The following is a 10889-nucleotide window of genomic DNA, read 5'->3' on the forward strand; positions in this document are numbered from 1 at the left end:
GAGGGATGCTAAACTCCACTCCGAACGTCCGAACAGGGCAAAACCGACTCCCGAGGCGCCGAGTCGCCCGAACGTTCGTCCACGCGACGCATGGCGATATTAGGCTCATTCAAATCCTCGTCATTCAAGCATTCCAAATCCATAAATTAATTGGACATCGGAGATCGGACGCGCGCTCAATCGAGTCTCAAGCATTTTCCTGCTTTTCTCTCAATCAAATGGGACCCACAGCTCAGCCAAGCCAAGCCGCCAAGCCACGGCTCAACCCCAAGCCACGGTTCAACCCTTCAAGGTTGGCTCAGCCGCAATTAGCCGCGGCTCAACCCCATGGCCAGCGGCTCAAAGCTCTCCCATCCACAAGTTTGAATTTTCCCCCCACATCTTTCACTTCCTATCACTTCCTATCACATCCTATCACACCCATCACTCTTTCCTTTCCTTTCCCCACACTCTACAAGACATCTACCCCACCCTAATCCACTTCCAAAATTTCGGCAGCCCCCTAAGCATGCCCTAACCCCACTTAACTTTGTTCAATTGCATCATTAAGCTTCCCTTTATAAGTCCTTTCACCATTAAGCTTAATCACTTCTCCATTCTTACTCTCTCACAAGCCAACTTCTCTCTAGAATCCTCTCAACCTCCAGCCCTCTCCCTCACTTTCGTTCAGCCCGTGCCAAGGCCGAAACAGGCTAAAATCGCCGGAAAACCACCCGGTATTCCGGTAACCACCCGACCCGACTTAAGCCAAAAATCATCAAACTTCCTAGCCTACATATTTCCCACCCCCTAAGTCCATTTCCGGGCTTAGATTTTCGATTTGAGGCCTCCAACACCCCGTTCCAGCCGTGAGAACTTTCGGGTCCCGAGACTTCCCTAGCCGCTCACACCGAGCAAGCCACGTGCCATTTCTTCCCACGACTTCGACGAGTCGTGCCATCACGTTCAAAGGGTTCCTCACAACCCTCACTCTCCCCCGTGAATAGGTGGTCACGGTCCGAGGGCCGATCAACCGTGCACAACCGCCATTCACCCCTTTCTCTCTAACCGGGTTTTCCTCATTTTTACCGAGTTTTCTCTCACATTTTCAGGTTTGTTCAGGCCTTGGCACGCTCGGGTCTGCCCATGGTCGTGTAGATCCGCCTCTTAGGAGTCCAACGAACCCGACCTCGCACCGTGCCGACCCGTTTTTCCACGGACTACCGCGGCTGCCAACTTACGGGTCCCTCACCCGTAGCCGCCCATCCGAGTCTCGCGACTCCCACTGCCACTTCCCCGACTCTTTTCCTCTTGCAACGAGGCTAGGTAACATCCCTTTTAACTTAGGAGAGTTAGGATCTTCGATATTTATTTACATGAGGTGTTAAACGTGCTTCAAAGGTCCGAGTCATATGAAAGTTGACGTTTTTTTTCTTTCGGATCCGACGCCCCATGCATGCCATACAACGTCCCATGCTTATTTCTTTTTATTTATCATGTCCATAAGTTGATGAACGTGCATCTCATGAGGGGAGACGACGTGGGTCGGGGCGGAAGAGGACCCGGGTCACGGCCGAACCATGGAACCCACGGTCAAGCCTTGAGCGGGCAACCCGTGAGCCTCCATGATTCCTCCGAGGCTAGGGCGCCTCTTCTTTCTCGAAACTAGCCGGTCCCCGTTTCCTTTTGTCGTTATTTTGTCATGTACCACGTATAATATATTAACATGACGGGAAAAAGTTCGATTCGGGGTTGGAGAACCTTCCATTGGACTCGTGTGAGCCATGAGGGCTCACGGCCACTCTTGAAGAGATGTGGCCGAGAGCCCCCCCTTGACTACACGGGTCCATGGAGGCTTCTCTTTTTCCGAGGGGGTTGGTTCCCGTGTTCCTCCGTTTCATTATCGCATGGGTTAACGTTATTCTTGGTTATTTCTATAAATGCCTCGTTTGTGCATGTTGACGTGTTCGTTTGCGCATTTATGATTGTGGCTATCTTGATTTGGTTGAAATTTGTAATATTACCGTATTCGATGTATTATGCATGTAAGAAATAATTAGAATCGGTGTGGGAGACCGCCCATGACTCGAGTCGGGTTGGGGAGGCCACTCGGTTTATCCCCTTCGGGATTGGCCGAATGCTCCCGAACCCTTCCCGAGTCTAGGGTGACCTCCTTAGCCGTTTCGGGGTCGTTTCTTGGAATTGAGTGTATTGATATTTTTATCGTTGGCTATGTGGGGATCACATGATGGACATGACGATTTTGGATCATTATCCATTAAATCTATAATACCCACGATATAAGGTCGCCCACATCGAATAATTTCACAAACGAGAAAACGGAGCGCCTTATTCGGTTAATTGAATCATTCGGAATAAATAATTGGGTAAATTGGTCATTAACTTGTAAACGCATCGATGATTTACGGAACGGCGTAAATGCCCCTTTTCCACTAAAAAATATTCACAATTTCAAAATATCGAGACACGTAACACGAGGAGAATTGACGTCTAGCGAGTACTCACGTGCCTTGACTCGAGTCCGGGCCCAATTTGAGGCGGCCCGAGTCGGGGAACGAGAGTCCTTCTTAGACTCCTTTGTGCAACGCGGACCTCAAATTTATACCTGAACATCGCAATTTTATCCAAGGGCATAATCATCATTCCGTGACTCACCGATACCCTAGGCTCTAGGGAGTCGGAAACACCTCTATCTATGGACGGAAAAGGGCTACCCGTTCGGGTACGAGTCTCATTCGCACGGCCCATTCCGTTCACTTTCGGTGTTTCTATCTTCCTATTGTAGATTCAGTGGGGAATATTTTATTTCAGTTACAAGACACTAACAACCGGATTAATCGTACATTTGGCCTAATCAAACACTAGATAATGGATAGGCGGAATGATAGACTCCATCCTAGAGTCAAAACACGAGTTTGGATAAATCGGTGAAACCGCAGTGACACTCAACAGAATAAGAGTCTTAAAACAAACACACGTATGTAATTAGCTTAGAACCCCATTCTAATCCACCATCTATGTTTGTCTAGGCTAGATACATTGTTTGCTAATCAACCCCGGCTAATAACTGATTAAATCACGTACACTTGACTTAATACACCACTTGTCTGTATTCACTGATAGTTGTCAGTTATTGTCTGTATCATGTCAGTTTTATCTGTTTTCTTCTGTTTTATCCTTGCCTATGATGATTTATTGCGGTTCGGGCCCGAACCCATAGGTTACGTGTTGCACGGGGTCCAACACCCCAAATCACCGAACACGAGGCCCAACGCCTCTCAATTCACCGAGCGCGTGCAACCCGAGTGCGGAATGGGATCTAGCCTCGAGTCACCATCACATTCCAAATATGGCCTATGTGGAAGGCAAGTTGGATTGGATGTGTGAAACGTGTTTAGATATCACCCGGGAGATCGATCGGTCCAGCGGTTACAGTGGGAACTAATCGGTTCTCCTGCAAACCATTGGTTCAATCGGACCCGACCCCTGGCTCCTTGAAGCCCGCGTTGCCTTAATTTGTTTATCGGTTATTCAAAACATACGGTGAGCCGGAGGGGAATATTGGCCCAATGCAAACCGATCGGGATCCATTTATTTCATTCAGTTGTATTCTGTAATTATTCGAGTGCACATTGTGAGGATCTTATTTGTGTATTTATTCATATACTTGTAAGGATCCCGATCGGTGAGCAAGAGGTCCGAGTGTTGAGTTGGTTAAGTCGGTCTATCGTCACCAAGGGACGAGTAAGCTCGAATAATCATGGTCTCGGTTCGCGCAGGGAATCGACCATTACGGTCCGAAGAACTGTAACGCTAAGATAGCGAACCAATTCCTTGACTCTCAAGCCTACTCATCCTTCGTATCCTCGGCCCAACTCAATCGATTCATCAATTTTACAGTGTCAAAACGAGCGAGTCAAGCGCAACTCTAAATCACACGGTAAATAAACAAAATGGCAAGCCTAGCAAGCTAGAGTACCGAAAGGGTGTGCGGGATATAAGCCCGCACGTAATAGAACCCCCGAATTCGGAATTTCCGGATCCGTACGACCATTGCCTTAGAATTTAGGTGTACCCCGTACCCCTAAACCCGGGTAACTTGCCGGCCCTCGACCTTCGGGTCGTAAAATGGCAGGTGGCGACTCCTTCTCACGTGCGTCCGTCGCGCGTCCCCGGGAAGGTCGACACTCCCAAGCCGCGTTTGCTTAGGCGCGCGCATGCGTGCCCCGACGAGATGAAATTCGGGTGCGCACAGCTTGGCGACTCCACTGGGGACAGTAGAGGGTTCGGGCTCGTTCCCGCTTGTTTTGTTTGCTTGTCTATTTACCGCTTTCCGCATTTCCCGCTTATCTATTTTACGCACTTTTATTTTCCGCACATGCATTGCACATCATACTAGCTTCTTAGGTACCTTGTCCGACATCCCACGGGCACCAATATAGGAAGCTAGGTTAGTCAGAGGTTTCGAGTAAGGGAACGGATCGAGTCGGCTATGCCACCGAACCGGCCCCCAAAGATCCTCGCTCGATTTCAAGGAATTGACACCCTTGAGTCGGGAGCCCCCATCCCTAGTTAGCGGTTCTCCCAGTAGCACCGAAAGCCATGCATACACAGAGACCGTCATGCTGGACCAATTTTTACCTCCATGCCGTCAACCGACCCAAAGTCGAGTCCTTGAGTCGGCCCGTAGTTTTTTTTTGGACGGGCATTTTTGTTGTTTTTGTAAGAAAGAGAGATGTATACTGTAAAGAACACAACTATAGTTTATCTTTCCGCACTGCATACATTCTTTCGAAAAACCTAGGACATTACATTGATTTGATCCTAAAAATGTTAAGCCGACATCTCCCCCATCTAGGTAAGGATGGATCGCTCGCATCCCTGTCTCAGGCTCGATGACATCATCATGCCGTCCGCGGACATTACTCTCCTCTGGAACACATTCCGCCCAGTCGACCGTGCATTCCTTCGGCTCATCATAGGAGACTTGCCATTACTCGCTGATGCCCCCATTGACTGAACCCTACTTGAAGCTGCTATTAGTTATTGGGACATTCAGCGGGCTGTATTCAGTTTTCAGGGGTCAGAGCTGGCTCCTACAGTAGAGGAGTACGCGGTACTCATTCAGCGACCCACGCCGACCCTCGACATCGTGGTGACCAACCAGTTCGCCACGATACAGAGTAGACTCGCCATCCTCTTAGATCTCCGCGACGAAGAAATTCGTCTTGAACTTCAACATGGGTGGGAGCATAGCGTTAGGACCGCATGGCTCATAGACTTCATACATGTTCGTTCTCTCAATGCCAGGGAGGAATCATACCAGCATGACGCCTGTCACGGGTTCCTCTTGCTCATCTTTGGGACCATCCTGTTTCCCCACTCGTCGAACCTCATAGACGGGGGCACTTGCCCAAGTCGTCCTCCAAGTGGTAGGGGGCCATAGTTATGTAGAAGCCGTCTTGGCTGAGACCATTCGGTCTCTTGACTATGTACGAGAGGTTCGACGTGGTAAAATGAGAGGAGCTCCGCATCTTCTTCAGATTTGGCTCCTCGGACACATCAGGCCATTCTGTTCATCACATCCCTTTTCCTGCATCACTGACAAGCGTTCGCTCATCGCTCGCCTACTTCAAGTGTTTCGGCCCTCCGATCGCGACTACACTGACTGGATCCAGTTCTTCAAGAGACTCACCCCGGCACAGTTTTCGTGGGCTGCTCGCTGGAATCCCGGTGGTCATGACCGTCGGATGTCCCACAATCATAGGACTCCCTCTGATCAGTCACTTAGGGAGCACACTTGTTTTCCCAGCCCGAGTCATCAGACAACTTGGCGGCTTACAGGATATTCCTAGGGAGGCAGATCGCACTCCCACCGCTTCACGTGGACGGATATTATAACTTTACTTCCAGATAGAGTTCTGCGGATTAGAGAAGTTCAACATCTATGGAACACGCGCACCGTTCAAGAGCTCTATTTCCCGGGGCACCTTACCGACGACGAACGAGCTTTCTCAGCTACCGTAGCATATGTGGCGCAATTCCATCCGCAGGGACTCACACCCGTTCGTCGACGACATTTGCCGCGGATTCCCCGCACACTGCATGCAGACGTTCCAGACGCGGAGAGCTCAGTCCAAGGAGTCATGCACACAGAGTTGCAGTCCATCAAAGAAGAGAGATCGATTCCGTTGTGAGCTTGCGGATATTCGCGCAGAACTCACTGACCACAGAGAGCTTTAGAGCGAGTGGGCTCAGATTCACGTACGCATAGCAAACCAAGATAGGGAGATAGCACGTTTGAGCGCTATGCTGGACCAGGCGCGGGCAAAAGGTCGCAAGGTTTTTACCCTTAGGATTAGTTTGTTAACGTTTTTGCCCTCGCTCGGACCCACGCCACTTTCGAGAGGCCACCGAGCGCAAAGGGATATCGGCTTTACATTTATGTTCCTTTCTTTTCTTCCGAATGTTCTACTTTGTAAAATCATGGAACTTGGAGCTAATCGATGTAATGACATTACTGTTTGAAAACTCATGCATCCCATACATTTCCTCATCCTACTTAATTCCACACTTATCATTTGAGATATTGGTGTCTGTCCTTACACATTCTTGGAATCTAGGTTATCACAACTGGCGTCACACCGCTACCCGACTCGTCAACGTCTCAGGATGGCGGAAGGAGATCACGTCGATATTTCCGAAGAAGTCAACCCTTCGGTCCCGATCCTTTCTCAACCACCGCAGACACACGCCCTGCCACCTCTTACTCCTGCAGGCGTACTCCCGGCATACTCCGGCGCCCTTCCGACTCATCTCCCACCCCCGGCACCTTCAGGGGCGCCTCTCCCACCAGCCTCACCAACATCCGCCGCCACCAATGACCAAGCCCGCATTGCGGCCCTCGAGGGCACGGTCAACCAAATGGCCACTAATATGGCGGAGCTACTCGCCTTGCTCAGAGGACCTAACCGGGCCTCCTCGAGTTCTACTCCTCCCCCGGGACCGGGACCAACAGCTGATCCAACCCCGTGGGCTCCACCGATCCAAGCCCCGGAGAACGTTGAAGCTCCCGCACCACCAACGCTGTATGCGTCCACGGTCCACCCCTTCACAAGTCAATTTCCGCCACCGCCGGCCCCTTCGGTAGTCCCTCTTCCACCGGCTGCCTTCCTATCCGCGGAGCACATCCTGTCTGCACCTCCACCTGCTCCCATATCGGCTCCGGCTATGATCTACACGGCGCCTCCGCCGACGGTTTTCCCGGCAACCACCGCACCTGCTCCAACTCATCCTCAAGCCACGGAGCTTCCTCCCTATCCGACTCTACAGTCTCACGCCGGCCTCTCCTACCAGGCACCGCCCCCCATAAACACCACCTTCCACGAACCGGGCACGCCGACTCACGCGGCCCAGTTCGCCTCCCCAACGCATTTCTTCCCCGAGGCTGACACCGAATAGGAATGAAGGCTCAAGAGGATGGAAGAGACAATACGGGCCCTACAAGCGGGTGATGCTTGTCCCGACGCATGCTACGGCGACTGCAGCCTATTCCCGACTATGCGACTGCCCCCAAAGTTCAAGATCCCAGAGTTCAAGACTTATGAGGGCACGACGGATCCGCGCCACCATCTCCGCCACTACCGGGGAAAGATACTGCAATACTGGGAGTACGAGGAGTTTGTCATTCACTCCTTCCAAGATAGCCTGTCGAGATCGGCCCTCGATTGGTTGATGTCACTGACGGCCGAAGACATTCCGACGTGGGAAGACCTATCTCGGAAGTTCACCGATCAATATCGATACTGCGCGGAAGCACCTCCCACCCTCCTGGAGTTAAGCACCAAAGAGATGGCGAGAGGCCAGAGGTTCGAGGAATACGCCACCAAATGGCGCAGCCAAGCGGCGAAGCACATCCCCCCGATTAGCGAAGCACAACAGATTCAGCTGTTCCACTCTACGCTGAGAGGGGTATATTACTCGCATTTGTTGGCGCACACCTCCTCATTCTCCGATCTCATCGAGGCCTGGAAAAAGCTTGATTTGGGCATCAAGCTCGGAAGGATGGAGGACCCCACCAACAAAGGGGAAGAGTCATCAAAGAAGGTCTCCATGGCACCGTCGTTTTCCGGCGGGAGGAGGGCGAAGGAAGTCTCGGTAAACGCCGTCCATACGGCACATCAGGCGCCCCAGCAATACTCAGTGAATTTCACGGCCGCACCTCTCGTAGCTTCCTCCTTCGCCCCACACGCGCCTCAATATCGGCCTCAACCCCCTACCCAACCGATCTACTATTCCACGCCGCCGCCTCCACCCCTATCTACGGCGCCGTCACCAGTCGTCCACCATTATGCTCCTACTCTGTCCTAAGCCCCTCAATACCAACCCCCAGCTCCTAAAGCCTCTCAGCCGACGCAACGAGTCCTGCCCCCGCAAAGTCAACAGGGCGGTGCAGCACCATCGCGACCCCGCCGACAATACCCGACCCTACCGGTTCCGCCTTCCCACATCTACCGGCAAATTCGCGAGAAGGTCGGAACAATAGCGCCCGACCCGAGCTTCGATCCAACCATTCAAGATCAAAGCAAGCAGTGCGAATATCATCGGGGGGCACCGGGGCATACCCTGGACACTTGTTGGAGATTGAGGGAGAGGATCCAAGAGATGATCGATGCGAAAGAGCTCGTATTCAATGCTGTAAAGCCTCCGAACGTACAGGCTAATCCTCTCCCCGACCATGGACCGGCTCCGGGGCCCTCTATCAATATGATCACCATATGTGCATCGGGAGAGGGCAAAGGCGAGCCAAGTTGTTCCTCCCCCTTCGTGATCGAATACGTACCCGCGGAAGCTGCAGTCGGGTTCACCGGGATGGACGTACCTCATGCCCCGCTTGTTATAGACGTCCCCGCCCCGGAGCCATACTCGAGCGATAGGGTCCCCTGGATCTATGACGGAGCTGTCGGAAACCTGGAGCAACAATTTGGTGTCATGGGCATAACTCGCTTAGGGCGACTATATGAGGACCCGGCAACCATCGACAAAGGGAAGGCGCTTGCCACCGGGGAGGAGACGAGGCCTAGCACCCTGCCTACTTCGTCCAAGAAAGTGACAGAGGAGGAGGCCGAAGCCTTCATGAAAGTCATCAAAGCAAGCATGTATAAGGTGGTGGAGCAGATGGCCAAATCTCCGGCCCATATCTCATTGCTCGCCCTCCTACTCAACTCGGAACCTCACAGGGAGGCCCTCATGCGGGTCCTGACGGCCGCACAAGTCCCCAAAGGGACGCCCCCAGACCGGATAGAGGAAACCATCAGCACCATTTTCTCCAATACCATCTCGTTTTCGGACGATGAGCTCCCCTCTGAAGGATGCGCGCATTTCCGGGCACTGCACATCATTTGCAAGTGCAACAACCATATCGTGGGCCGGGTCATGATCGACAACGGTTCCGCGCTCAATGTATGCCCGGTGACCACTTTGAAGCAGATGAATGTGGATCTCAACCGCATCCGCCCTAGCAAAACAGCGGTCCGAGCCTTTGACGGTTCGAGGAGAGAGGTGAACGGGGAGATCGACCTCCTCATAGATATCGGCCCATGCTCCTTCAGCGTCACATTCCAAGTGTTGGATATCCCGAACGCTTTCAGTCTACTCCTTGGAAGGCCTTGGATTCACTCGGCCGGCGCCATTCCGTCCTCGCTACATCAGAAGGTGAAATTCATCGTCGAGGAGAAGATCATCACGGTTAAGGGTGAGGAGGATTACGCCATCTATAAGGAGACGGCGGTTCCCTACATCAGTGTCGGGGACAACGAAAACCTGTCTTTCCACTCCTTCGAGACCGTCTCCGTTATTCGGGATTACGGAAAGGTCGGGCCGTCCCGCGCCGACCGCATGATAGGGAAGGTCCTTTTACGCCACCATTACATTCCCGGCACTGGACTTGGGGCGCGCGGGCAAGGAATCAACCGCCCCATTGAAGTTGAAGCGTACAAGCATAGGAGGGGACTTGGCTTTCGCCCCTCCTGCCATGAAATTATTGAGGCCCGCCGGGGCAATCACCTCCACCGCCTCGCCACGCACTATGGTAGGCTCTACAGGGGCATTCTAGTCCCCCCGCTATCACATTTCTTCCCCGGGCCTCCACTCATCATCGGGAGCACCTTTGACGGCCCTTCCTCGGACTTCGGCGACGCGACTGACACCTTGCCAACCGTGTATGCCGTCACCGAGGAGATTCCTTCAGGGGTTCACATCCGCCCGGCGCAGGAAGACGAGGAGCTTAGCAATTGGACCTCAGTCCTGCGCTACTCGGCTGTGATCGCCGATGTGTAAGATTTATCTATGTATGAGATGTTTCCCGTGTGTCGGCGTAGCCATAGGCCACACGACGGAAGAGGGAACTCTGTTATGGCTTCGTGATCCTCACTATCAATGAATTCCCTATATGCATTTTTTTGAATCCTTGTCTATTCCACTCTCTCTTCCTTACTCTTTTGTTCATATCATTCTAAATTTCTCTAAGACAATTCTTTCAATTCTCCAGGCTCCACTCGAATCCAAATCTTCGATGCGTTGATTCGAAACCATCCGAAGAATGTCTCGAAGAGCCTGGACCCATATACTTCGGGGAAGGGCTCGATGAAGACAGTCTAGTGCCTGAGATAGAAGAGAGTTTGCGCCGCCTCGAGGATCGCCAGCTCACCTCGCTCGAGCCAACAGAAGAGATCAACGTGGGCACTAAAGAGGAACCCCGCGTCCTTAAGATCGGTATGAGCCTCGACCCAACACAACGGGTCCGAATGATCGACTTCCTGACAAGGTATCAAGAAGTCTTCGCCTGGTCCTACGCCGACATGCCGGGGCTAGACCCGTCGATAGTAAAG

General features: G+C 52.3%; 1 protein-coding gene across 1 annotated transcript; it reads left to right on the forward strand.

The window, feature by feature from the left end:
- The first annotated feature begins 7479 nt into the window (after positions 1-7479).
- On the forward strand, positions 7480-8545 carry LOC116212154. Its single transcript, XM_031546726.1, has 2 exons — positions 7480-7971; positions 8231-8545. The coding sequence occupies exons 1-2, from the start codon at positions 7480-7482 to the stop codon at positions 8543-8545; spliced, it is 807 nt and encodes a 268-aa protein (XP_031402586.1).
- The last annotated feature ends 2344 nt before the right edge of the window (positions 8546-10889 follow it).

This window comes from Punica granatum, chromosome 6 (genome assembly GCF_007655135.1).
Source record: "Punica granatum isolate Tunisia-2019 chromosome 6, ASM765513v2, whole genome shotgun sequence".
NCBI lineage: Eukaryota > Viridiplantae > Streptophyta > Magnoliopsida > Myrtales > Lythraceae > Punica > Punica granatum.

Coding starts and splice junctions, on each gene's coding strand:
- LOC116212154 (XM_031546726.1), top strand. CDS start 7,480: ATGGAAGAGACAATACGGGCCCTACAAGCGGGTGATGCTTGTCCCGAC. Junction 7,972..8,230: donor TCCACTCTACGCTGAGAGGG/GTATATTACTCG, acceptor CACCTCTCGTAG/CTTCCTCCTTCGCCCCACAC.